The sequence below is a fragment of the Castor canadensis genome, chromosome 6 (assembly GCF_047511655.1).
Source record: "Castor canadensis chromosome 6, mCasCan1.hap1v2, whole genome shotgun sequence".
Taxonomy (NCBI): domain Eukaryota; kingdom Metazoa; phylum Chordata; class Mammalia; order Rodentia; family Castoridae; genus Castor; species Castor canadensis.
The window spans coordinates 12,281,131-12,309,083 of NC_133391.1; the positions used below are offsets into that span (position 1 = coordinate 12,281,131).

Here is a 27,953-nt window from a genome sequence, read left to right on the forward strand (position 1 = left end):
ACTCAAGGAATCTCTGACTGCATGCACTTTCCAGTCAAGGACCCCAGTGGGATTGCATGGTGTTGCAAGTAGACTTAATGTTCATGACCCTCCCCTGCCAAGAACCCTCCAGGGCTCCCCATTATCCCCTAGGAAAAAAGCCCAATTCCACAGCACACTCACAGGACAAACTTGGTGAACAAGACCAGCCTTCATCTCAGCATCAGATCCTTGGGCTCTGGCCGCCTGAGTGTTGAGAGGTTCTTCCCACCATCACCCTCTGCCTGCCACACACTTATCCTTCAAGACACTCCCAGGGGCCACCACCTCCAGGAAGTTGCCTTGAATCCCTACATGTGAACAATTAGACCTGCCCCGAGCTTAGTGTAGTGGTGCACACCTGTAATCCCAGCACTCAGGATTAGCAGGAGGATGGAGGGCTCCAAGCCAATCTGGGCTACATAGCAAAATCTTTAAAAAATAAATAAATAAAATGCCAGGCACCAGTGGCTCATGCCTGTAATCCCAGCTAGTCAGGAGGCAGAGATCAGGAGGATTGTGGTTCAAAGCCAGCCTGGGCAAGCAGTTCTGTGAGACCCCATCTCAAAAAAACTCAACACAAAAAAGGGCTGGTGGAGTGGCTCAAGGTGTAGGCCCTGAGTTCAAACCCCAGTACAGCAAAAAAAAAATAAATAAATTCAGGAAGAGAAGAGAAGAGAAAGGCAAGGCAAAGAAAGAAAGAAATAAAACAAAAGGAGAGGGTTTTTGTTGGTGGGACACTAGCAGCTTGAATAAGAGCTCTAACTTTGGTGTATTATAAGCTCATGCAGCGCATGTGTGGGATGAAGTTTATGAACGGTGAATCCACAGGAGAAAGCTGCAGAGAAAGGAGGCCACCGTGTTCAAGAGGCCCTCAGGCTTGTCCCCATGGTGTCTGGCCTCATGGCGCTTTTGTCCTTCCTGGTGAAAAGAAGCAGCAGCTGGACCAGTGACCTCCCAGTTGCTCCCAGACATCTGGTGCCCAGGCATGGGGGCCTAGTCAGATGCCAGGCTCAGGGGGACAGAAGTGTGCATGAGCCACCCAGGAAAAGCCAGACCAGGCAGTGAAATTCCATCAGAAACCCAGGCAACCAGAGCACTGGGGTGGCTGTGCTCTGAGGCCCGGCATCTTGGCACACATTCACCAGCTGTGTGACCCTGGTCCTGTTCCCTAACTTCTCTGTGGCTCTTCGTAACATGGCTTAATGATCACACACACCTCTTCAAGGCCTTGTCAGGATTCCGATGAATTTGTCTCAGGACACCAAAGACGCTACACACTGGATGACGGCTGGACCAAATTCTAAAAACTCTCTGACCACTGTCTGAAGCAGCCAGCCTGTGAAGCCACACATACCTACAGCAATGACCCCAAAGGCAAGGCCAGTACTTGACTAAGAACTGCCAGCTTCCCTGATTTCTGTTTATTTAGACAGGGTCTGGTTATGCAGCCCAGGCCGGCCTGGAACTCTTAATCCTCCTGCCTCAGCCCCCTGAGAGCTGGGATTACAGGCATGCACCACCATACCTGGCTTCTACGGACATTTTTCTTGTCATTATTTCCTAAACAGTATAGTCTCCCAACCATATACATGGCATTTGCATTGTATCAGGAATTATAAGTCATCTTAAGGTGATAAAAGTCAGCTGAGGATGTGTGTAGGTTCCGTGCAAATACTACTTCGTTTTATTTATTTATTTATTTGGTACTGGGATTTGAACTCAGGGCTACATCTTGAGCCACTCCACCAGCCCTTTCTCTGCGAAGGGTTTTTTTGAGATAAGGTCTCCTGATCTATTCGCCCAGGGCTGGTTTCAAACTTTGATCCTCCTGATCTCTGCCTCCTGAGTAGCTGGGATTACAGGCGTGATCTATCTGTGCTTGGCTCACAACGACATTTTATGTAAGGGATTGAGCACCCCTGGTTTTGGTATCCAGAGATGGAGGGAGTTCTGGAACCAGTTCTCCCAGGACATGAGAGATGGCTGTATTCAGAAATGCCAGCTTTGGAGCCCAGAGTGGTGGCATCTGTAAGCCCTGCACTCGGGAGGCTGAAGCAGGAGGATCAAGAATTCCAGGCCAAGCTGGGCACAGTGGCTCACGCCTGTAATCCTAGCTACTTGGGAGACAGAGATCTGGAGGATCTCGGTTAGAGGCCAGTCCCAGCAAACAGTTCTCAAGACTCCATCTCCAAAATAATTTGAACAAAGAGAATTGGAGGCGTGGCTCAAAGCGGTAGAACAGCTGCTTTGGAAGTGCGAAGCCCTGAGTTCAAATCCCAGCCCCACCACAAAAAAACAAACAAACAAAACCAGAGGTCAAGGCCAGCCTGGGCTATAGAGGAAGACAGTGTCCCAAAACACAGAACAAAAAAGTCAGGCACAGTGGCTCATATCTGTAATCCAAGCTATTGGGGAAGCTGAGATGGGAAGGATCCTAGTTTGAGGCCAGCCTGGGCAAATAATTAAGGAGACCTAATCTCAATCAAGAAGCCTGGTGTGGAGGCTGGTGAGGCACTGTTAGGAAGATTGCAGTCTGAGGCCTGCATGGGCAAAAGTGCCAGTTACGGTTAGCAATAAATAAAAAAAGCAGCTGGGCACCAGTGGCTCACGCCTGTAATCCTAGCTACTCAGGAGGCAGAGATCAGAGGATCGCAGTTCAAAAATCACAAAAAATGGCTTTCAGAGTGGCTCAAGTGATAGGCCCTGAGTTCAAATTCCAGTACTGCAAAATAAGTACATATAAAAATAACTGAAGCAAAAAGGGCTGGTGGCATAGTTCAGTCCATAGAGCACCTGCCTTGCAAGCCCAAGGCCCTGAGTTCAAACTCCAACACCACCACCAAACAAGAAAAAAAAGGCATCTTTGTTCACTTAGGGAGGCCTGGGTTTATTTCACCATTACCACCACCCTTAGGGAGGGTGCACAGAGAAGCCCCCAGGATCTGGGAACCCCAGTTGGGAGTCCCCCCTGAATATCACCCAGCAGCAGAGCCTGCATCCTTCCTGCGCAGAGGGGTTCGCCCCGCCATGGCTGCACCCACTGGATGGAGATGCAGGGCCTCCGTGGGCAGAGGAAGAACTGGGCTCAGGCCAAGTCCATGCATTTGGAAGCAGGGGGCGTGGCCACCAGCTCAGCAGATGTCTCCATGGCAACGCCACACCCACACCAGTGCAGGCCGCGGCTTCTGTTCTGCTAGGCAGAAAGGCCATGGAGTCCAAACCACCATTTCCGCAGGATTGGGTTTGGGTTTAAGTTTCTTTCATTTGTCCTAGAAACAACACATGTCTGTGACAGGAAAAAGAGAGAAGGGAGAGAGGGAAGGAGGGAGAGCGAGAGAGAGAGACAAAGAAAGAAAAAGAAAGGAAGGAAGGAAAGAAAGAAGGAAGGAAGGGAAAAAGGAAAGAAAGAAAGAAAAAAGAGAGAGAGAAAAAGCCAGGCATGGTGGCCAGCTTTTGAGGAGTGGAGGTAGGAGGATATTGTTTTTGAGGGAGGGGGTGACTGGAATTTGAACTCAGGGTTTTCTGCTTCCAAAGCAGGTGCTCTTATCACTTGAGCCACTCCTCCAGTCCATTTTGCTCTGGTAATTTTAGAGATGGGGTCGCACGACCTATTTGCCTGAGCTGGCCTCAAATCCCAATCCTCCCAATCTCAGCCTCCTAAACAGCTGGGATTGCAGGCATGAGGCTGTTTGAGAATCTTGAGCAGAGATTGACCTCCTGGGCAAAAGTGCAAGACCCAATTTGAAAAGCAAATTAAAAGCCAGAGGACTGAGCCGGAGGCGTGGCTCAAGCGGTGGAGCAGCTGCCTAGCAAGCACAAAGTCCTGAGTTCAAACCCCGTACTGCCAGAAGAAAAAAAAAGAAAGCCAAAAGAGGAGCACACAGTTCAAGCGGTAGAGAGCCTGCCTAGCAATCTTGCGGTCCTGAGTTCAAACCTCAGTCCCACAAAAAAAAGGTCATCAGGGATGCAGCGACCTGCAGAGCAGCCCAGACTATGGCTGGCAGCTGGCCCCCGAATTCTGGCCTGGTCCTGCAATTATTCCCCAGGGCTCTTCTATGAATCCCTCCTCCTGTGGGATTGCTGGGCACGGCCAAGGGCGGTGTCAGCAAGGGAATGACCAAATCAGCACTTTCTGCCCCCACACAATGGCTGGTGAGAGGTCTGCTGGGAGAGCCCCTGCCCAGTCCTCTCCCTCTGCACCCCACCTCTGGGGTGGAAGTCCCGGAGAGAGGCCAGGCCACCAGCCACATGTGACAGCATTTGCTCTGGCTGCAGGAAGTAGAAAAAAAAATTTCAAACTTCAGCAATACAGGAGTCTATCTTGTCTCACCTGGCACAAGCCAGGTGGCCAGCTGCCATTGACACTCTGCCCATCAGTTTCCAGGTAAGGTCCCCAAATAAGGAGGGAGGCTGGGGTTCCGGATGCACTTGATGCATGGGGAGGCTGTCAGGGTGGTCGGGGGTCCTGCAGGAGTGGGAGGCTGGCCACCTGCAGGTAAGCACAGGTGCATCATGGTAGGACTTGTGACCGCGACAAATCCCTGCCGCTTCTTAGACCGGCTCCCACCTGTGCAGGAAAGGACTGGCTATCCAAGTAGATGAAGGCTTAGTTTGCAGGCAAGAAGCCACTTAGTCCTTTGAGTTGGGCTTAGGTACCACTTGAGCCACCCCGCCCGCTGGGTTTCCACCATCTTTCTCTACTCTCTGACTTAATCAGTTAACACTACTTTCTGACTCTTGACTTTTATTGAAGTATTTATTTATTTATTTTGTGGTACTGCAGTTTGAACTCAGGGTCTACACTCTGAGCCACTCCAGCAGCCCTTTTTTGTGATGCTTTTTCTTTTTGAGATAGGGTCTTTCAAACTATTTGCCCAGCTGGCTTCAAACTTCAATCCTCCTGATCTCTGCCTCCTGAGCAGCTGGGATTACAGACGTGAGCACCAGTGCCCGGCTTACTGAGTGCATGAGGTGATATAAACAAATCAATGTGTGTGGCCCCTGTGCTCCCCCTCCTCAACATTCCCAGGCTCAAGGCCAAGGCAGGTAAATTGGAGCTGTTTGAAAGGGGAAGTGTGGTTTGCCAACACAGAAAGAGCTGGAAGAACCAGCAGGGACAAAGGCACAGGTGTCACAGAAAGAGTCCAGGAAGGTAATGCACAGTGGGGCCCTACAGATTGTTGGGATTTGACATTTTTGGTTCCTGGGCTGACACTTGGCTTCTGCCTCCCCACCCAGGAGGGAGGGGACCCCAGCAGCTGTGTCAAGGCATCGCCAGAGACAGATCCGTCCTGGTGAGGCAGCTGCACACCTCATGTGCCTGGTAGGCACCACTTTTTCCAGACACGTTGGGAGTCATTCACTGTGAGACTGTTCCATGCTGCTTTGTCCTCAAAAACAAGTCATGAAGTCATGAGTAGCTAGGATCACAGGCGTGAGCCACGGGCTCCTCTGGGCTTCTCCTCTTCCCTTTTTGTGCAGTCCAAAGGTCACCTCCTCCGCAGTCTCCTATCATCTTCCCGATCTTCTGGGCCATCCTTGTAGGCAGAGCATGGCTGACTGATGCTCTGTCACTGAACACGGTTTGATCACCATCAAATGCCCAGCGTTCCTGTAATCAATCCTAGTTACGCAGGAGGCAGAGATCAGGAGGATCATGGTTCAAAGCCAGCCCGAGAAATTAAAAAAAAAAGTCACAAAAAAAGGGGCTGGTGGCGTGACTCAAGGTGTAGACCCTGAGTTCAAACCCCAGTGCTGCCAAAAAAAAAAAAAAGCACAGCGTTGAAGGGAGCATGGATGCAAAGCCAGCCGTTTATATTTTTCTGCCCGCCCGCGTCTCCTTTCACGCGGCGCCGCGGCCCGAGAACCACGAGGCCGCGCATGCGCGCGCCCGCCCCCTGCCGCGCCAGGCCCCGCCCTCGGGCGCCCGCCCCAGTGCCGGCCCCTTTTGTTCCCTCCCGGAGCCCGGCCGCTGGTTCGCTCGGCTCCGCTCGGCTCCGCTCGGCTCCACTCGGCTCCACTCGGCTCGGCCGCCGGGTGCGCAGGCAGCGGGCGGGGGCAGCTGCATCCGCGCTTTCCCCGGCGGGCGGGCGGGCGGACGGACGGACGGACGGACGGACTGACGGGGCGCGGAGCCCGGGGTGGACAGTGGCCGCCGGGAGGGCGCAGCATCCTCGGATCGTGCGCTGCTGGAGGGCGAAGGTAGGCGCAGATCGGGGGTCCCCGGGCAACAAAGGACGGGGCGATGCTCCTGGGGTGGGGTGGGGGGGCGGCGGCACCCCGGCCTGCTCAGAATTGGGGCGCGCGTGGAAAGGTCGCGGCCACGGAGAAGGGCGTGTGGGGGCTGCGTGGGCGGGAGTTTGACCGCAGGGAGGGGTGGGGGTGTGTGCACCCCAACTTCCCTAGGTGGGCGCGCTGCTGGGGGATCGACCGAGGTCCCGATGGCGAAAGCATCCCACATCCACAGATGGGGGAGTGGGTTCGGTGCATCCTTCTGTGCACCCCAAGACTTAGATGTACCCTGGACATAGAGCACGGTGGGCGCGGCCCATCCCACCCCTATCTCTATCTCCAAGACCATGGAGTCTGGGGTACACCGAGTCCCCCTACTCCCACCCTGCCCACCCCCCGCCACCTAGAGTCGCCTGATGATGCTCTTTGCAAAACTTGGCTTTGCGAGTGTGTGGCTCCGGGGCGTCTGGCTTTGCACATGGGGTGCCCCCCCAAGCTGGCGCCGGTGGCTGGTGAGGCAGCAGATTTCTTCTCCTCCCCCCGCCACCCTACACCCCTAGGGAGGGGCAGCGGCGGAGGAGGATGCTTAGCTGAGCCTCAGGGACCTGCCAGTCCATGTGGACTCACCAGGCCCCCTTTGGGTGCCCATTGGGCACTGCCACGCAGGCCCCTCCGCCCCACCCTGGAAAAGTCAGGAAGAGGGACACTTTGGGAGTGGGGGAATCACACACCTCGCAGTGGGTCCCACAACCTCTGGATCCCACTTCTGAGTGAGAAATGGGAGCAGGAAAGTGGGGGCAGTGGCCCTGGTCCTGGTATGATGCCCGAGGGAGGCTGGTGGGGGTAGGGCTGCCCTAGGGCTGTGGGCAGAGGAGGCCGGAAGGGTGCAGGGAGGGTGCAGGGAGCACCAGCGTGGGGCTGCCTCTCTCCTCTGTGCGCCCCAGGCCTCCTCCCGGTCAGTTGTAAATGTAAACAGGAACCCTTCATTCATCCACCTGGTGTCACCCGGTCTGGCACCACCTGGAGCAAGCTGGGGGGTACCCAGGACCTGAGGTTCGCCTTTCCGAGGGAGCACAGCCCAGCTGAGTCTGTTGAGTGCACCCGGGTTGGGAAACTTTAGGTGATAAAGGGGAGGGGGGTGCCCTAAAGGGCAGGGTGGACCTGGAAACCTGGTAGAGCTGGGTGCAAAAGTTTGCTGCTTAGATGCTGAAAGAAGGGGGCTAGGGGACTTCTTGCAGGATGGGACAAGGGCTTGGGGAGGCAGGAGGCTTGTCAGTCTCCAGGGGCAGCAAAGGATTTGGGTTACTGGGTGCCAAGTTCAAAACCAGGCTCATCTGCCAGGTGGAGCTCTGATACCTTGTTAGCATACAGTAGGTGCTCACTAGCACAGGATGCATTCATGTCTGCAGTGAATGGCCCCGGAGTGATGTTGGGGTTCAGGGTCCAAGACAGATGAGGAAGGTGGAGGTGGAGAGGAAACCCAAGGGCAGAAGAGCCAGGTGGAGGGTTTCGGAAGGAGCCTCCCGGCTTTGAAGCCCAGACGCTGGGCAGGCAGCCAGCCTGAAGAAAGGGAAGGGATCACCCCAGCCTCTGCCTTTGACTGTTTAAAATTTGGCTGGACCTGGGTTCAAATCCTAGCTCTGCCACTTGCATAGTTGTGTGATTTTGGACATTGCGCCCTGCTCTGTCTCCATTTCCCCAACTGTAAAATGGCACTACTTAAGATCTTCTAGGGTTGTGGAGAAAATTCTGTGACCTGGGGACTGAGTTTGTTGTTGTGCCTGGAGGCCAGGGAGAGACCCTCTAGCCTCCTTTCACACAGCTGGGATGGGAGGAGGCTCAGCTCCTGCCCTGGCTGCGGGGGAGGGGGGCGAAGGGGAGGTGTCCACCTTCAGGCAGCCCTGCCAGTCAGCTGTCCCTGCCACAGCCACAGCCGTCCTTGTCTCTGACTGGCAGGCCTGCCACCGGACAGCTGCGCTCTCTCTCTTGCTCTCTCTCTTTTTTGGTACTGGCCCACTCCACCAGCCCTTTTCTGTGATGGGTTTTTGGAGATAGGGTCTCCAGAACTATTTGCCTGAGCTGGCTTTGAACTGCTAACCTCCTGATCTGCCTCCTGAGTAGCTGGGATTACAGTACCTAGTGGAGCTGCTCTCTTGATATCACCTCCTATTTTTGTGACCCTCTGTTCTGCCTAGTAATTTTTGGGAGAACTTCTGCCCTTACAAAAAGGAAAAGAGCCTGGTGGAGTGGCTCAAGCAGTAAGAGCATCTGCCTAGCAAGCTTGGTGCACTGAGTTCAAACTCCAGTGCCACCAAAAAAAAAATTAGAGAAGAAAAAGAAAAGTAAAAACTCTGCTAACCCTGTCGTACCAAGAGTGTTTCTGCCCTCTGTTTTTTGTTTTTTGGAGGCATTGGGGTTTGAACTCAGGGCCTCCCACTTGCTAGGCAGGCGCTCTACCACTTAAGCCACTCCCCCAGCCCTTTGTGCTTTAGTTATTCCTCAGATGGGCCTCATGTTTTTGCCTGGCTGGCCTCAGAATAAGATCCTCCCATTTGTACCTCCAGCATTGTTGGGTTCACAGGCATGTACTGCCATGCCTGGCTTGTTAATTTGAGATGAGGTTTTCCTAAGTTTTTGCCTGGGCTGGCCTCAAACTGTGATCCTCCCAATCTTCACTACTGAGTAGCTGGGATTACAGCTGTGAGTCACCACGCCTTTCCTTCTGTCCTTGCCAAATGCATTTGGCTTGAGATATTTTAGTAAGGCTGCCTGTGCTTTACAGATGAGACTTGGTGGTGCAGAGAGAGATCCTCTGTTTGCTCTCCATGCATTTATTAATACCTACTGTGTGCCTGGAAGGCATGGCACCTTCTGCCCAGCCGTCTACCTCCTCCACACCTCTGCTCAAGTACACAGTCCAAATGCTATATGCTTTTCTATCTGGCTTTTGGGGCCCACCCTGTGGCTGTGGCTTGCCTTCCCTCTTTGCTGTCCCTCCACTCCCAGACTCCACGTGCCTCTACAAAGTCCACCCTGGCTGTCTGTAACCCGTGAGGAGTGGCATGGTTTACAGGACGTGGTCGACTTTGCGGGGCCCCGCGTTGGGGGTGCCCTCTAATGCCTTGTCTTTGGGATTATTTTGTCACAGCCTCCTCCGGTTAGGTTATAGGAAGGGGACCTTGTGCATCAAACAATTGTAGCCCCCTCCCTTTTCTGGGCTGTGGCTTTATATTCTCTACCTCCCCTGTGTAGGTCTGACTACCTACAGGCTGGCTGTGCTGTCTGTCCCTGGCTGACAAATGTAGCCTGAGCAAAAGTGGCAGGTCCAGTGGCCCACATGGGTGTGCCCCTTTAGGTTCTGGTTGCCAGGGTGGCAGAGGGAGACTGATGGCTCAGCGGGTGGCAGGCAGCCATATTGTTCTCTGGGGCATGAGCTGGGCACAGATGGCACCATCAGTGGCTGCCTTTATGATGTGAGGGCTATTACTGGGTGAGGACCCCCAAAGTGGGCACTGCCGTCCACTGGAGCTCACAGTCTGATGGGGGAGCAGACTCATGGTCAGTTAACCAGCGTGCCATGAGTTATAGCGTGGGTGGGAGATGGGGTGACCACTCCTGGCATCCTGACTTGGGGGACACTGGGTTGCTGACCTGCCTGGCACCTTAGGGGAGGACTGGACGATGGCCTGGGCTGGCCTTCCCCAGCTCTCTCACTAGGACCTGGGGGGTCCAGTTGCGAGCAGCAGACCTACACCCCAGGACCTCACTCCACTCCTTTCCTTCTGAGCCTCCTGGCCAGGGTGGTCACTGCCAAAGCAGTGATCCTGTCTTCAAGCAAACACGTGGGAACGCTGCATTTCCCTCCTGAGCGGAAAGTCAAGAGTCACATGGCTCCACTAACAAGGCATTCATTTAGGGCCCTGGGTGCCCAGTGGTCCCCTCCTGCCCTTGTCCCTCACTGCCAGAATCACTAATTCTAGCTGGTCCTGAGCCCTGGGGACAGAGGGACACCCATTCCTATTCACCTCCTCCCTTTGCCCTCTGGGCCTCTCCCAGATGCTAGGGCAGAAGTTCAGGCCTCAGGAGAGCTGGCTTTCCAGTCCCATACCGTGTGCCCGGCCTGGCCTGGCCTGGCCTGCCCCACCCCAGCTCCCTGGTGAGCTGCCTGGCCCTGGGCTACCACCTGCACGCACCCCTTTAACTGGGAAGACATCAGCCCTGTTCCTGGACATGGAAACATTGTCCACGGCTTTGAGAAGCAGAATGAAGGCCAGAATCAAGGCCAGAATCAAGACTGAGGGGTTCATCACCTGGACCACGTTGCAGGTCACTCTGAGGGTCACTCAGACACAGTACCAGGCAGGTTGGGGTGGACTGGGATTTCCTGGAGGAATAAAAATGGGAGTGTCTTTTTAATTTAATATATTTTTTGAGACAGGGTTTCACTATGCAGCCCAGGCTGGCCTTGAAGTCCCATCCTCCTGCCTCAGCCTCCCGGGTTGCTGGGATTACAGGTGTGCTCCACCACACCTGGCTCTAATCCCCCTTGAAACTTGAAACTCAGTGCCAGGGAACTGGGGAAGAGTCAGGCAGGCTGGTGCCGGGGGTGGTGGGTTGGGGACTGATGGGGAGGCCTTCCTGGTGGGCACAGAGAGAGAAAGGTGAAAAGGTTTGGGTAGAAGGGAGCAAGGCGAGCGGCTGGAACTCAGTATTGAGGCTGTTTTCCCAGGTTGAGTATAATGACAGTGGGATCGTGAATTGACTTTTGGTGTTAGGATTTTTTTTCCTTTTTCTTTTGGGTGGTATTGGGGTTGAACTCAGGGTGTTTGCTTACTAGGCAAATACTCTACTGCTAGAGCTATGTCCCAGCCCTGTTTTTGTTTTGTTTTGTTTTAGTTATTTTTCAGATAGGGTCTCATACTTTTTGCGTGGGTCAGCCTTGGACTGTGGTTGCCCTATTTACACCTCCTGAGTAGCTGGGATCACAGGCATGCACCACTGTGCCTGGCTTGTTTGTTGAGATGGTGTCTCACTACTCACTAACTTTTTTGTCCAGGCTACCCTCAGACTGAGATCCTCCTGTCTCTGCCTCTTTGATAGCAGGGATTACAGCTGTGAGCCACCACACCCAGCCTGTTTGGGGATTTTTGTTTTTTTATTTTATCCGTCTCTTGTTCGTGCTGTTCCTTTCTCTACCATAGTCTGTTCCCCTGCATAAATCCGTTCATTCATTTGGCTGACATTCAGCTCAGGGGGATGGGGGCACTGGGAGGAAAGGGAGGCATCTGAGAGGGCTTGCATATTCTTTGTCTGATTGCAGAAAGGATTTGAAGCTGTTGACTAAGATAAACGCGGTATGACAAGATTGAAAGTAGTGCTGCAAAATAAAAAAATTAATTCATTTAATCTTTGCAATTGCCCAATGACAAAGATACTATTTTGAGCTCCACTTTACCAATGGGGAAACTGAGGCATAGAGTAGGTTCTACAACTAAGTGAAGGCACAGCTGGGATTCGAACTTGGGCCGTCTGGCCTGGAGTGTGCACTCTGCCACATATCTTAACTTCCTGAAAACCAAGACCCGCTCTCCTCCTGGTGCCAAGGGTTGGGAGGACAAAGGCATAGATTTAGGAGGAGGACGGATGGCCACCGTGTACACAGCTTGGCCAGCTGCCCCCAGCCCTGTCCTGCTTCTGGCTGCATTTCCGGCCCCCTCCCATCAGCTACCCACGGAGAAGCCTCCAGAAACTCTTCCTGGCTCCTGAAGACGTCCTGCTCTGTCCCTATGCTGCAGGAAAGGGCCTGTCCCCTCCCCCAGCAATTAGCACAGCTCCTCTTACAGGGGCCACACAGTCTCAGGGGCCTGGCAGGCTGTCTTGGGGGACAGGTGCATCACACATCCCTACATCACAGCCCTCCCCGTGGCCACAGCTCCCGTAAGAGAGGTGGCTTCTCCAGGCAGGGACCAGATCCCCGGAGCCCGAGCTGGGAGCCGGCAGACCACAGAGCAGCTGCTAGCAGGGACCCTCCCTGCAGGGGGTTCAAAAGCATCAGAGGTGACAGCCAGCCCCTCCTCCCTTCCTCTGCAGTCCAGACGTCCACTGGGGGCTGTACCCCAGGTTCACAGTGTCCCCCACCCCTTCCCAGAGTCCCTGACCTTCACTGGGGCATTCATGTTAAAAATAGCTTGATCAAAAACACAGTGACTTCTGTCCCCCCTCCATGTGGCTATTAGAAATGTCATCAGATTACCTCTGCTAAACAAAGTCCCCTCCCCTGGGATTCACTGGGTTTTGGCACCATTTCCTCTAGCCCACTTTTTTTTTTTCTTTTAATTTTACTTTACTTTATTTGGTGGTCCTGGGGTTTGAACTCAGGGCCAAACGCTTGCTAGACAGGTGCCCTACCACTTGAGCCACTCCGCCAGTCCTGTTTTGTGATGGGTTTTTTTCAAGATAGGGTCTCATGAACTATTTGCCTGTGCTGGCTTCGAACTTGATTCTCCTGATCTCTGCCTCCTGAGTAGCTGGGATTACAGATGTGAGCACTGGCACCCAGCCTAAGTGAGTTAATATTCTCACTAAGTGAGAATAAGTGAGTTAATATTAAGCCTAAGTGAGTTACTATTAAGACACTTAGGTGGCATTGTCACTGAAAGACTGTTAGGGTCTGGGGCTCCTACAGGCTGGAGCAACTCAGTCGAGGACGGGGGCTCATTTGATCCTGATCTCCAACACCACATCACCCACGGTAGAGACCAGTGTGGACAGTGGCACTCCCTTGCCCCTGAGGTGACCCAGCCCCACGTGAGGCTGGGGGTGCTTGATATGTTCAGGTTTATTTGGGTTTTGTTTTTGAGACAGGGTCTTGCTGTATAACCCAGACTGGCCTGGAACTCACGATCCTCCTGCCTCAGCCTCCTGAGTGCTGGGATTACAGGCGTGCACCACCACGCTTGGCTTTGGAGACATCTTTTTTTTTTTTTTGGCAGCACTGGGATTTGAACTCAGGATCTTCCACCTCTATGCAGGCGCTCTATTGCCCCCAGCTCTTATACTTTTTTTACTATGTTTTTTTAGGTAGGGCTTACAGCACTGCCAAGATCTTTCTGCCTCCACCTCCTGGTGGCTGGGATTAAGGCATTCACCACCACAACTGCCTTATATGCTGTATATCTGTTTGCGTATGTGACCTTCTGGAAGGCCATAAGCCACTGTCACATCTAATTGCTTTGGTAGCTATTACTAGTTGAATAGGGCTCACCCAACATTTCTGTGTTGGACTCCTAACCCCTGGTACCTCCAAATGTGACCTGATGGAAAGATACGGTCTTCGCAGAGGTCAAGTTCACATGAGGTCATAGGGTCAGTCCTAATTCATTATAACTGGTATAGTAAGGAGAGGAAGGTTGGCCGGGCACTGGTGCTCACTCCTGTAATCCCAGCTGCTCAGGAGGCAGAGATCAGGAGGTTCGTGGTTCAAAGCCAGCCGGGGCAAGTAGTTCACAAGACCACATCTTGGAAATACCTAACACAAAAAAGGGCTGGTGGAGTGGCTCAAGTGGTGGAGTGCCTGCCTAGCAAGCGTGAGGCCCTGAGTTCAAACCCCAGTGCTGCCAAGAAAAAAAAAAAAAGAAGAAGAGAAGAGGAAGTTTGAACCTAAATGTGTCAGGCCACAGGGAAGCAAAGGAGAGAGGCGTCACAAGGAACCACCCTGTCCCACCATACACAGCGGTGCACTCCGGTAGTCAGCACTCGGGAGGCTGAGGCAGGAGGATTGATTGAGCCCAGGAGTTTGAGGCTTGGCTGGGCAACAGTGGACCCTGCCCCCCTAAAATATATATATTTATGGGCTCAGTGGTAGAGCTCTTCCTAGCATTCTAAGGCCTTGGGTTCCATCCCCAGCAATGCAGACTGGCAGCCTCCAGAGCCGCTGTAAGCATGAAATCCCTTGTTCAGTGCACAACCTGGTCAACGGTACTGTTAACAGCAAACATAGCAAACGAACAACCTTAGGCCCAATGCCCCCTCGGAGGCAACAGTGTCCCCAGTTTCTGCTGGTGGGTGGTGACCACCTCTCTGGCCCAGATGGGGTCCTCCTTCCCTTCGGAGCCTATGCCATCAGTAAGCCCAGGCTGGGCTCTGGGGGATACCGCTGTGTAGCCTGGGTTCCCAGTGCGAATCCTGATTCCCAGGCAGCTGTACTGATCACAGTCAGAATGCCCTGGGGTGGGGGTGGAGGGGCTCAGCCTCTGCAGGACCCTGTCCAGCCACAGGGACTCACCACCCACTCCTTTGCAACTTGGACCCACCCTGCCGGGCACCGTCTGTACTGTGCGGTGGTTCGATCATTGAGGTGGCCTCTCCAAAGCCACCCCAGTTGGCAGGTGCATCCGGCAGGTGGGCCAGCTGCCCTGGACATCGGCTCAGCTCTGGGAAGATGAGGGTGCCAGAGGAGGGTATTTTTGCATTCCTCCATGTGCCAGGCGCTGTTCTAGGAACCAAGAGCTGGCAATGAACCAGATGCAGAAAGGCTCAGACTCACACAGCTGCTGTCACTGAGAGGCTGATGGAGGACAGGGGCACAGCCTGTGCAAAGGCCCGGAGATGGGACAGAGTGGGCAGTGTTGGCAGGCATCACTGGCTAAGGTCAAGGTGCAGCGGGGTCACATTCCTTCCAGAGACTCCAGAAGAAATCTGATTCCCTGACTTTTTCAGTTTCTAGAGCCATCCACCTTCCCCGGCTCTGGGCCCCTTTCTCCACCTTCTCAGCCAGCACGGCCATTTTTCTGATTCCATCTTTCTTGGTCTTCCTCTTCCATTTCAAGTGATCCTTGTGATGATTTTGGAGCCACCCAGTGGTCTGGGGTAAACTTCCCAGCTCTTACTAAATTCCTATTTATGACCCTAATTCTGTCTACCGTGTGATGTAATGTGAACACGTCTCCATTTGTAAAGAGAGCCCTGCCAAAACACAGCCTGGGGGACTGCACGACTGAGACTTATGATGGTTTGACTTACAATTTCTCAACCTTAAGATCGCACAAAATCCATACACACTCAGTAGAAACAGTGCTTCAAATTTTGAAGTTTGAGCTGGGCACTGTGACTCACTCCTATAATCCCATCTACTCAGGAGGCAGAGATCAGGAGGATCGTGGTTCGAAGCCAGCGGGAGCAACCAGTTTCCGAGACCCTATCTCAAAAAAACACATCACACACAAAAAAATGGCTGGCGGAGTGGCTCAAGTTGGAGGCCCTGAGTTTAAACCCCAGTGCCAGAAAAAAATGAATAAATTTAAAGCTTGATCTTTCCGGGCTAGCACTAGGAAGAGTCACCCTTGCTGTGTGTGCCAGCTGGCGGGTGTGGATTAATGCATGGCGCTTCGAAGTGCGTCTGTGACCCCAAGTAGCAGAGATGAGAATGTGGGGGCACTGGGGACCAATAGCTATCCCGTGATCTGGGCAGAGAGACCATGATTTCTCTGTTCTCTACGTCCTTAGCCAGTTGACCCATTGTCACTCCTTGTGAAGACCGTTATGTGCGCCAGTGTCCATCTCCCCCACAGCCCACTGTGGGACCGGGGTTTGAACTCAGGTCTTCATGCGTGCAAAGCAGGTGCTCCACCACTTGTGCCACCCCTCCACTCCATTTTAATGGGATTGGGGCAGCTCTGGGTTTTTGAACTTAGGGCCTCATGCTTGCTAGTCGAGATAGGGTCTCTTACGAACTCTTTGCCCAGGCTGGCTTCGAACAGCAATCCTCCTGATCTCTGCCGCATGAGTAACTGGGATTATAGGTGTGAGGCACCAGTGACTCAATTTTGCTCCAGTTATTTTGGAGACGTGGTCTCAAGAACTGTTTGCCTGGACTGGCCTCGGCCTGTGTGCCCCCCCCCCCCCCCCCGACCTCAGCCTCCTGAGTAGCTTGGGTGACAGATGTGAGTCACCTGTGCTCCGCTTGCTTGAGTGTTTTTAGTTGCTTGGGTGATTTGACTGTGTGAAGGAGACTGGGCAGGCTGGGTAGGGAGGAGAACCCAGGGCACAGGCCGGCTCCCTGCAGCCCCTGTCCTGACCCTATTAGATGGAGCTGCACAGGAGGGAAATGTGGGGGGTGAGGTAGTGTAAATGATTGGGAGGCAGGGCACTGTCCCTTCTCTGTACCTCTGACCTGCTTGGTCTCAGGGACCCTCATGCCCAGCTCAACTTTGTCCATTCAAGCAGCTGAATCTTGCTGTCCTGCATCCCACCTGCCCTGTGACCTTGACTGTATTGTTTCTCTGTGCGGGGCCTCAGTTTCCTATTCTATGAAATGGGAGCTAAGCTGGGTTCAAGGATAACTTGAGCTGTGGTTGTCCCCAGGTTCTTCTCTCTAGGCCTGTGGGGACCCAGGCCAGCAGAGCCAGGCTGCTCTCTATCCAGTATCGTGGGCTAGCAGTGGGAGAGCCCCAGCCATCCAGTCACCAAGGCGTGGATGACCAGGGCTGGGCTCTGAGCCATGGCTGTGCCCTGGTTCTGAAAAGGCTGGCTGTGCATGTGTGTGTGTGTGCCCAGCTTGGACAAGACTGATGGGACAAAACTGATGGGCTGGCAGTTCCCTGGATCCTCACAGTCACTGCAGTCTGTTGGCAGGGCCTAGAGGATGCTCTCTCTATAAATGGGGAACTGTGGCTCCATGCCTCAGAGACAGGACAATGGTGAATGGGTGGGACTGGACCTCAGGAGTCTAGACTGCCCTCCGGTGGTCTTCCAACTGCAGATAGCAAAGTGGGGAGTGGACTGGGGTTTCTTGCCACTGGCTTGTCTTCTCTGTGAGCGTCTCTGGGTGAACTGTCTGCACTGCCAGCACTACCGTGTGGTCTGCCTGCCTGCCACATCTTCCCAGCCTTGCCCTCTTCCCCTCCCTGCAACTACGTCATCCTGGGCTGCTGCCCTGCAGCGCTATGAGGCACTGTGTTCTCTTCCCCATGCTGCTCTCAGCTGTCCTGCTCTCTGCATGGCTGCCTAGTCCCTTGGTGTTCCCAGGGCAACTAGAGATCCCAACCAGAGTCCCCCTCCACACCCCATTCTTCTTGGGGCTTCACACACCCCTGACCCTGGCTGGCAGCTGGGGCCGGCTCCAGCTTCCTGCCAGACCTTGGTGACCGGGTGAAACAAGGTGGGTGTGGGGATAGGGCTCAGGCTGACGGCGCCATCTCCCCGACTCTCCCAGGCCTAAGGGACAGCTGATGTGAAGCCCGGAACTCTGGCTTCCTCCTGAAAGCTGGCATGACTTGCAGGGAGGAGTCCATCCTGGCTCTGCCCTCTGATTACCCTGGGTGGGCAGACGTGGATCTGCCCAAGTTCCCTGAGCCTTGGTCAAGTGCAGTAAAAGCAACAAAGTGACTGGGCGTAGTGGAGCAGACCTGTAATCACAGCACTTGGGATGTTAAGGCTGAAGGACTGAGTTCCAGGCCAGCTTGGGCTGCTTAGTGAGAACGTATTTCCAGGTGGTGCCCCTGTGGCTTCTTCCCCTCCCGCTGTCTAGTTCCGTAGCAGTGGGCATCCCCAGTCTGTGCCTTCCATTTTGCCAATGACTCCTGAGGGCCACATCTGTCACTTTGCTCCTTCCCCAGTGCCTCTCAGCCAGTCCACACCTGACTTGTCCCAAACGAAGCTCCTTCCTCAATTTCCTGCCTTTACCTGGTCCCTCCCAGTGTCTCCAGCCCACCCGGTGCTCCATGGGCTGCTGTCTTCTCTCCACTCCCTACCCACCATCTGCCACCAAAGCCCGCTCCCCTGTGACCTCTGGGCCCTACCTCATCCTTCCTTCTTTGTCTTATCACAGCAGCTCCCTCCTGAGTCCATCATCCTCCTCAGTGACAAAAGCTCGGTCCCATCCTGTCTCATCTTGTCAGATCCCCACGCTGAGTCCTTCCCTAGCTCTAAGACCCACTGGTCCCTCCTAGCCTCTGGGTGCCCATCCCCCACCTCAGCTGCCTGGTTGACCTGGCAGTGTGGGCTGTGCCTCCCCTCTCCCACCATGTCCCCTGCCAGGCACCCTGCTTTAGGGCTCCCCAGTGGTGCCATTGAGGTCAATCCCTGGGGGCTGTAAGGCAGGGGCTGGGCTGAGCCCACCTCTTGGTGCTGTAGGGTGTGGCAACCTGAGTGCCAGGAACCCTGTGGCAGAGGGATGGGAGGCGCCCTGGGGACAGTGGCCTTGGTGGAAGCCAGGCAAGGTCGTGGTCGGTCTCCCCAGCAGCAGTGTCCTTGCTGAGATGCTGTCTCCTGGCAGGAGGTTCCACTGGGTGGCCGGGGCTCATTCGGGTCAGGGCGCCCATTTCCTGGTGCCACCTGTCTTGCCCTGGGGCCTCACTCCCTGACCGGAGATGGGCTTGCCACTGCCCCATTTGGCACCTGCTCCCATCTGAAGGGGCCGCCCATTTTGGCCCAGAGCCCTGGAGCTCATCCCCCACTGAAGCTGTGGCCCGCCTCCCCCCAAGGCAGCTGAAATGGAAACCTGAAATGCAGCCTGAGTTTGTCCCTGGTCAATGACAAATTGAAGACAGTACAAAGGGGGCCTGTTGGTCTCAAGGCCGCCTGTCCCCTGCTGAGCCTGACGCCTGGGAGCCTACACATGGCACGGAGCCTCCTGAACGGTCCTGGTGAAGGCCAGGAGTTGTGACAGTCCCAGGCACCTGGGGATGCTCCTGGGTTTGTGCTCTTAGTCATCAGGACCCCACAGGCAGCCATATTTGGACCCCTTTCCCTTTCCACAGCCGGTGAGACAGGCTTTCCCCGGGGCCATGGTCCCACAGCCGCTCATGGTGGGAATGCCTCAGCCTTCCTACACACCCCGCTGTTCTCTGTCCCATGAGCTGACTGAGTCACACAGGGGCCATCAGCCTCCCTCCTTCTTCCTGAAGCCATTCTCCTCCCCGTTCTCCCTCCAGTGCTGCTGGGGCAGGGGCTGCGCCCCCTCTGGGACCCCCGAGGTCTCCCTGCAGAGGGAACTGAATGCCGGCTTCGTTCTCCCCTTCTGCCAGCTTCCTGGTCTCCTTTGTCAACCGTGGCAAGCGGGCACTGTCCCCAGAGGCCAGGGGTCTCAGGATTGCTTTTCCAGGGCTGGGCTGGGCTGGCTGGGACATAGTGAAGGACCAGTCCTGGGCTTGTTCCACGACTGCCACTCAGCTGTGACTTTGAGTCCCTGAAATTTTTGAGCTTCAAATATTCTACTTGGACAATAACTGTTACCCCATCAGGGGTACCCCAGGAGGGTACCTGCGGGAGCCATGCAGGGAGGAGTGTCCCTGGAATTGTGGCCCCAAAGGTCTTTGTCCTTTGCACCTGCCCTCAGATGGAGCCCCTGGAGTCATGGGCTCTGAGCCAGCACCATGGCAGTGCTGGGTTGTCAGAGAGGAACCTAGATTTGCTGCCTCAGTTTCCCCATCTAGAAAATGGGTTCATGACAGTCCCTGCCTCACAGGATAGGGAATTCCAGAATCCCCTAAAGGTTCTGGGTCAGCTTGGGGAGCACGGGGAGCTGGTCAAGTCCCCGCTCCTGGTGATGGATGGCAAGGCGTCACCTGTCCTGTCCTCTGCCCACAGGTGACTGAGGATGGTGGAGAGAATGTGAGCCTCCGCGTGGCGCCGCCATGCAGAAGCCCAGCGGCCTGAAGCCCCCTGGTCGAGGGGCGAAGCACTCCAGCCCTGTGGGCAGGACGTCCACTGGGTCGGCTTCATCCTCTGCAGCACCAGTGGCCACTGGCTCCAAGGAAGGTGTGTGGGGCCAGGGTGGGGAAGGGGGCTGGGCGTGGGGGAAAGGGCTTTTTTCTGGAAGCGCCCTGGGAACACCGGCTCCACGACCAAACTGCAGCCAGTGGTTCATTGGAAACTCTTTTTGGTGTTTTGTTTTTGGTTTTGTTTTCTTTCCTGGGTGGGACTGGGATATGAACTCACGCCTTTGCACTTGCAAAGCATGCACTTTACTGCTTTAGCCACACCTCCAGTCCATTTTGTTCTGGTTATTTTGAAGATGGGGGTCTCTCAAACTGTTTCCCTGGGCTGACCTCAAACCTCAATCCTCCCGATCTCAGCCTCCCAAGTAGCTAGAATTACAGGCGCGAGCCACTGGCATCTGTCATTGCTTTTGTTTTATTGAGATAGGGTCTCACTACACAGTCCAGCCTGGCCTTGAGCTCTCTATTCCTCTTCCTCCACCTCTCAAGTGCTGGGATTATAGACGTGTGGCACCATGCTCAGCTGTATTTACTTGTTCTGATGTAAAATATTTAGAAAGTTTGATACAGAAATAAAACTGCACAAACCCACTCCCTAGGGGCAACTACAGTCATCTGGTATCCACTGCAGATGGGGTCCAGGACCCCCCAAAGATACCAAAGTCTGCTGATGTTATTTGCATTAAACTTGGGCACACTTCAGCTGGGGTCTAGGCGCTTCTTATACTGGATACAAGGTAAACGCAAGGGAAATTGCTGCTACCCTGTATCGTTCAGCGATAATGACAAGAAGAGTATTTTCCCCAGCATATTTTCTGTCTGCGGTTAGTTGAATCTGCAGGTACAGAACCTGTGGATACAAAGGGCTGACTGTAGGGCTAGGGCGTGGCTCAAGTGGTAGAGAGCTTCCTAGCAGGCACAAGGCCCTGAATTCAAATCCTAGTTCCATCAAAAACCCACAAAGGCTGGGCACAGTGGCTCACGCCTGTAATCCTATCTACTCAGGAGGCAGAGTCAGGAGGATTGAGATTCAAAGCCAGCCTGGGCAAATAGTTCACAAAACCCTATCTCAAAACGCCCTTCACAAAAATAGGGCTGGTGGAGTGGCTCAAAGTGAAGAAGGCCCCGACTTCAAGCCACAGTACCGAAAAAACAAACAAGAAACAAAGGGCTGTGTTGTTGTTGTTGTTATTTTTTTTTATTCTGAGACAGAGTCTCGGTATGTAACCCAGGCTAGCCTCAAACTTGAGATCCTCCTGCCTCAGCCTCGTGAGTGCTGGGTTTACAGGCGTGCACACCATGCTCAGATTTATATCATTATTTTGGATATGTTCTACTTTTTTTCGACAGTCTTTCAATTAACAATGCATATGCTGCTTGAAAAGTTACTTCTTATCTTTTAGTAAAATCAAGATTGTTTTTCATGTTGTTAAAAACTTTGCACATCTGTTATTTTGGCTGTAAAATATTGTGTTCATTCAGCAAATATAAATTTCAGGCCTGCTGGGGTGATGTCCTGGTCCTCCCGGGGCTCCCAATCTGGTGGAATGGTTAAGTGTCATGTGGTTCTAAAACGGGCCTGACTGGGTCTGGGTGGGTGGGCAGCACAGGCTTCCCTGAGGGGACGCAGGAGGTGAGGTCTAGAGGGTGATGGTTCACCAGGTGAAGAGGGTGGAGGGACTGGCATGTGCAAAGGGCCTGTGGCAGAAAGAGCTTTGTGATGATAAAGAAGTGAGTGGGTCAGGATGGGGGGACAGCTTGGGATCAGGTGCAGAATTCTGCTGTCATACTAGAGGGACTATGATAGCAGGACTGGAAACACTTCTTATCCATTATTTAATGTGAAGATTCTGATCACTTCTTATTTCTCACCTTATAAATAACTGTGATGAACTTTTTATTTTGGCAACACTGGGGCTTGAACTCAGGACCTACACCTGGAGCCACTCCACCAGCCCTTTTTGTATTGGGTTTCTTTGAGATAGGGTCTTGCAAACTGTTTGCCTGGCCTGGCTTTAAACCTCAATCCTCCTGATCTCTGCCTTCTGAGTAGCTGGGATTACAGGTGTGAGCCACCAGTGCCTGGCTTAATCCTTCCTTTGCTTACACTCCAGCCAGTAGTATCAAACACTGCCCATCTTGTTGGATTCGTACCAAGGATTGATTAGAGACCAAAGCCAGCCTGAGGTCAGATTGGACAGTCTGGACCCTGGGTGGTTGGTTAAGGAAAGTGTGAGCCAAACAGGCAATGTGGACAGGTGAGGAAGCTTCGAAGTATAGCCAGGGCGGATCCTGCCAGGCAGGCCCTCCCCCGAGCTGCCCAGGCCAAAAAAAAAAAAAATGAATTGATAAAAAACAACCATCGCCCTTAGCCCTGTCCCTTGCTGAGTACCTGCTTAAACTAATCTCAGGTGTCCCTGTTCTGTTTCCTTCTGTTTTTTCTCTCATGGTACTGGGGTTTGAACTCAGGGCCAACACCTTGAACCACTCCACCAGCCCTTTTGTGATGGGTTTTTTTGAGATAGGGTCTCTCAAACTATTTGCCTGGGTCGGCTTCGAACCTCGATCCTCCTGATCTCTGCCTCCCGAGAGCTGGGATTACAGGCTGCACTACCCTGCAGATACTTGGCCTCATTTTCACCCGCTGCTTGATGGTCCCTGCAGTGAATAGACCACAGTGTGGTCGACTCGTTGTTTCCTTGTCCAAGTGTTGTTAGCCAGGTGTTCTGGAAGCTCTTACGGATGGGAGCTGGGTGATCTGGCTCTGCCTGGGCCCCACTTGTCAGAGGCTGTTCCAGAGAGCGAGGTGTCCCCCTAAGCCCTGCTCCCATGTGGGGACAATGGTGGCTGAGGCTACACCGGGCTTGGTGCCCTCCCTCACCCTCCCATCCCCATAGCTGCCTTCATAGACCAGAGCCAGACTCCAGGCTGGTGGGCAGCCAAACCCAAGAAGGGAGGGGCGAAGAGAGGGGATGGGGAGCCGCCTTTGTGCCTGCTCCAGGGTCTTAGCAACGAGCTTGGGATGAGGGGGCAGCTGGAAATGGCAGGGAGGAAGGTCCCCACTCATGCTGGTTCCTCAAGCTCCCCCCTCTGCTTCTGGAATCAGCCATATTTCCCTTGAAATGCTGGGGTACCCACCCTACAGACATGGAGCCCATTTGGGGGGCTCAGGTACCCTGGGAGGGGGCTGGCAGTGGTTTGGGGAGGCAGGAGTGTGAGCTGGTGTCCTGTCTGAAAAGCAGGACAGTGGCTGCCTCCCAAGGCATGAGCTCAGCCTCGGCAGAGAGCCTGGCAACCGAGAGGCCTGGATGGAGTCTCCACTGCTGCCACTGCTGCTGCTTGGAGCTGAGCAGCGGAAGGGCGGGGGGCTTTTGAGGGGTCTCTCACCCCAGAAGGAAGCCTAGGGTAGAAGGGAGATGTGGTCAGGGCAGGTGGGCCGGCGGGTGGTCTGGGTGGAGCGTCCGGGCTGGCCACCTGGAGGGTGGCCCAGGAAGGCTTGCAGGAGGGGACCCAATGTAGGAACCTGGGCATTTGCAAGTGTCCTGGGGCAGGAGAAAGGAGTTCAAGCCTCCAAGCTGGCAACCCAGGCTACTGCTGGAGGGCAGCCCACCTTCCATTCGGGAGCAGCCCACCGTGGCCAGGCAGGTCCTCTGCTGCCCTACCTCATGGAAAGGAAGGGACCATAGCAGGATGCATACGAGCAGTCTCCACCTTTCTCTGGGGTCTGGCTCAAAACCTCAGGTAGAGATGGATGGTGGTGGCTCCCACCTGTAATCCCAGCTACTCAGGAGGCAGAGATCAGGAGGATTGTGGTTCAAGGCTAGCCCAGGCAAATAGTTCACAAGACCCTATCTTGAAGAAATCCTTCACAAAAAAATAGGCTGGCGGAGTGGCTCAAGATGAAGGCCCTGAGTTCAAGCCCCAGCACCACAAAGAAATAAAGAAATAAATAAAAACTTGGTAGAGGCAGGGCAAGGGGTCCCTTTGGGCCCCAGGAGGAAGGACGGGGCTGCAGGGACCCAGGTGAGGGAGGGTTCCTGGTGCTGCTGAGCAGAGGGACAGGCTCTGTGCCACTGTCACACCCTTTCTGATGGGGCAGGAGGATCCTTAAAGGGCTCCCTGGTCCTTCATGTTACTTTCCAACCCAGAGAGGTCCAGTGCCATCTCGGGAGAGACAGATTTGCTGCCCTTGTCACAAGTGTCTCTGCAGTGGGCAGTGGAGAGGCTATTCACCACTGTAAAATGTGTCCATTTTACAGACACAGCCGGGGCCTGGGCAGCTGGGTAGCCCAGAGTTACAGGGCCAGAGAATGGCAGGGCTGGCACTGAGGCTTCTGTGCAGGACCCAAAACTGGCCGTGGGCCTCTGACCCCTGCCGTCCCCTCTGCCTGGGGTGGGCTGCCTGTGGGACTGAGCGCGCCTGCTCTGGGTTGCCCCTGGATATAGGACTCACACCGGCTGGTCCTCAAGCCTTTCGGTTGTGACATGCTGAGCCTCGGTGCCGTGCCGTGCAAACCAGGGCTGGACCAGGCCTCTGGGCACCCTTGCTTCCTGCAGCCAGCACTGGTCCCAGGCAGTCAAGGTCAACTTCAAGGCCAGCGCCTGCACTTCCCTCCTCAACCGCATCTAAACTTTCAGATGCCTTCAGGATGGGGAAGCCATGCTGAGCTTTTCTGGGGTTTCGTGGTGGAGGCAGGGCAGCCTGACGTCGGCCACTATCGATCTGGGGGGCAGGGGACTGGCCAGTGCTGCCTGCCCGGTGGCCAGGTGCAGGGCTTCTCCATGGGGAGCTGGCTCTGTTCTTTCCAGGGTAAGTCACCCGCCTGCATCACCCTTACCCCAGCTTTCCCCAAGCTGTCTGTCAGGTAGAGGGTCTGTCCTCCGGGGGGAGCAGGAGTCATGGAGGGGCTTCTGGGGTCTGTTTGGCTCTGGAAAGAGGATACTAAGCAATCCTGGGTGGATAGAGGGTCCTTGCTTCAGGGATGGGGTGTAGAGGCAGTGTCACTGGGGAGATGACATGGGGAGGGTGTGACCAAGCTGCCTTGAGAGGGCAGACTTGGTCCTCCCTGGAGGCTGGGTGGGTGGGCACTGTCGGAGGGGCCCACCCCAAGTGAGGACCGGTGAGGGGAGGGGCTCCATTGACAGGTGCTGTGCAGACCCCATCCCTTCCTTGTTGACCTCTGCCTTGGAGTCATTCTGGGGAGTGGAGGACGTTCAGAGCAAAACGCTACTTGGATTTTTATTTATTTATTTATTTTTGCAGTACTGGGGCTTGAACTCAGGGTCCACATCTTGATCCACTCCACCAGCTCTTTTTTGTGATGGGTTCTTTTTTGAGATAGGGTCATGGTTTTGAACCATGATCCTCCTGATCTGCCTCCTGAGGAGTTGGGTTTACAGGCGTGACCACTGGCGCCTGGTTGCTTGGGGTTTTATTGATGTGGGTTCCTTAGGGACCCCAGGGAGGGAGGTGACCAGGTTGTATTTCAGCCCAGGCCTGGGACTTCGGGGGCTCGCTGTGCGTCTGTCGTCCGGGACTCAGGTCTGCTTCTTCCCTGTTTCCTACTCCAGTCCTCCCACCCTGACATCTGTGCCCATGTGCTGGACGTGGGATGCTCTTCAACTCTGCTTTCTTTCTGAGTAGCGCGTCACCCACACTTTCCACGTAACCTGGAAGTTTTTTTGGGGGGAGATGGGACTGGGGTTTGAATTCTGAGCTTTGCACTTGCAAAGCAGATGTTCTGCCTCGTGAGCCAGTCCTTCACTCTCCGTCCTGTTTTTATCATGTTTCATCCATTTTGTTTATTTATTTTTTTAGCACAAGGGTTCATTGTAAAAGTCAAAGGTTAACACAAAAAGCGATTTGCAATTCTGGAAGTTATGATGCTGGGGAAGCAATGGTGTGATTGCATTTCTCTCCTTGTCTTTTGTTTATTTTGCTTTTTTTGAGATATAATCTTGCTAAGTAGCCCAGGCTGGTCTTGAACTTCTGACCCTCCTGCCTCAGCCACCTGAGTGCTGGGATTATAGGCATGCACCACCACACCTACTCTGTTCTGATGGCCAAACTGGGGAGTGGAGGACAAGGGAGAGAGGGGTCCCTGAAGAAGGGAGCGAGTGAGGCGGGAGAGGGTGGCAGACATGCTGGCTTCTAGGTCTGGGGAGGGGTGGCTGCAGCCAGCCATTGCCTGAGTTTCTGGGGCCGGAGGTCATGGGAGACCCCACCCAAGCACTCTCTCTGTCCACGCCAGGTCCTTGGTCCCATGCATGGGATATGGCCAGCCAAATTGTAGCTGCTGGCCCTCACGCCTGTCACTGAGTGGGGTCCCAACTGGCTGAGGCTTGACAGGTTTGGACAAGGCCTGTCCCCACTTCCCCAGGAAGGGCCATCCTCATGGGGGGAGGGGAGAGTCCCTTCTCTTCTGTCCCCCTCCCCTCGCTAAGCCCTCTACCAATCCACCAGCTGCCACCATTCCGCACTGTGTCCTTTGAACTTGACATCCGCAGCTTCAAGCTCCGTTGTGCGTTTTGTCTGTGTGGGAGTTGCTGTTGGGGAAGGATCAGCGGCTCGTGTGAGGTTTACGTCTGTGTCGCTGGCCATCACAGTGGCCCTTTTACTTTCCTGGGAGTTGCTGGGCCACTGGAGCTGGGGACCTTGGGGACCCAAGGGCCAGGCCCTGTCCTCCTGGGAGCCTCCAAGATGCTCAGCTGCCACTGAGGCTGTGAGCTGGGGAAGCCGCCCATCAGCGGGTCTCACAGGAGTGACCACAGTTAGCTTCCCTGGTAGCAAAGGATGCATAGAATGTCAGTGCACAACAGGACCTGAGCTGTTTCTTTTTTCCTGTTTTTGGGTGGCACTGGGATTTGAACTCAAGGCCTGTGCTTGCTAGGGAAGCTCTCTGCCACTTGAGCCACACCTCCAATCCTTTTTGCTTTAGTTATTTTTCAGAAAGGGCCTTGTGCTTTTGCCCAGGCTAGCCTCTCACTGTGATCTTCCTACCTCCACCTCCTGAGTAGCTGGGATTACAGGCATGTATAACTATGCCCAGCCCTCCCTACTTGTTTTTGGCTTAACCATTTGCTGTCCCATGGAGAAACTGAGGCACAGATCTGGGGAGGGGCTCAGGTAGACCTAGCCAGTGTGTTACAAGTGCCTCTTTGGAGGGATATGTGCTGTGCCCAGGGTTCATCTACTCTTCCAACCTCAGGCAGCTGGAAGCTTCTGGCTTGTGTTTGTGGGGTGTTTGATGAGGGTTTGGTTCTGCTGCGAGGCCCCCTATAGAGGAAACATGAGCAAAGAGACTATATGCAGGCGCCACAGGCTGTGACCTGGATTTTAGCAGCTGTTGAAACAATTGGTCCTCTGGCCTTTGACCCCTGGAAGGGGCAGGGGCTGGAGAGAGATTACCTGAGGGTCCCTTGGGCCAGGACAGCTGGGAAGAGGGACAGCTGAGCAGCTAGCTTCATGCCAGGAATAGCCACACTGGGTCCTCCTCAACCTGAGAAGCCTTCTCTGCTCTCAGGAACGAGGACAGGAAGAGATATGCCATTCTGCCTCAGCAAAAACTTCCAGAAACACACAGGGATGTGGGCCATGCCCAGCAACCACATCTGCATGGTCAAGAAGGCAGGCTCAGCCAGGCGCTGGTGGCTCACACCTGTAATCCCAGCTGCTCAGGAGGCAGAGATCAGGAGGATCGAGGTTTGAAGACAGCCCTGGCTGATAGTTCCCGAGACCCTATCTCAAAAAAACCCTTCACAAAAATAGGGCTGGTGGAGTGGCTCAAGGTGAAGGCCTGAGTTCAAACCCCAGTACTGCAAAAGAAAAAAAAAAGAAGGAGAAGGAGAAGAAGAAAGGCTCAGTTTGGGCGTGGTGGTGCACGACTATAATCCCAGTTACTTGGGATGACAGAGACAGGAGGATTTTGAATTCAAGGCCTACCCGGGCAAAGTTAGGGAGACCCCATCTCAAAAACAAAATAC

General features: G+C 54.3%; 1 protein-coding gene across 4 annotated transcripts in view; it reads left to right on the forward strand.

Moving 5' to 3' along the window:
- Positions 1-6,015: 6,015 nt before the first annotated feature.
- Positions 6,016-27,953, forward strand: part of Clip2 (CAP-Gly domain containing linker protein 2) — a 58,912-nt gene continuing 36,974 nt past the window's right edge. For 2 of the 4 annotated variants that reach the window (XM_074075746.1, XM_074075748.1), the window contains exons 1-2: positions 6,018-6,222; positions 19,840-20,010. In XM_074075746.1, the coding sequence (XP_073931847.1) occupies positions 19,887-20,010 (124 nt within the window). In that variant the 5' untranslated portion in view covers positions 6,018-6,222; positions 19,840-19,886. Of the gene's footprint in view, positions 6,223-19,839; positions 20,011-27,953 lie in introns of all 4 variants that reach the window. The other 2 variants (XM_074075747.1, XM_020164453.2) reach the window with 2 other exon arrangements.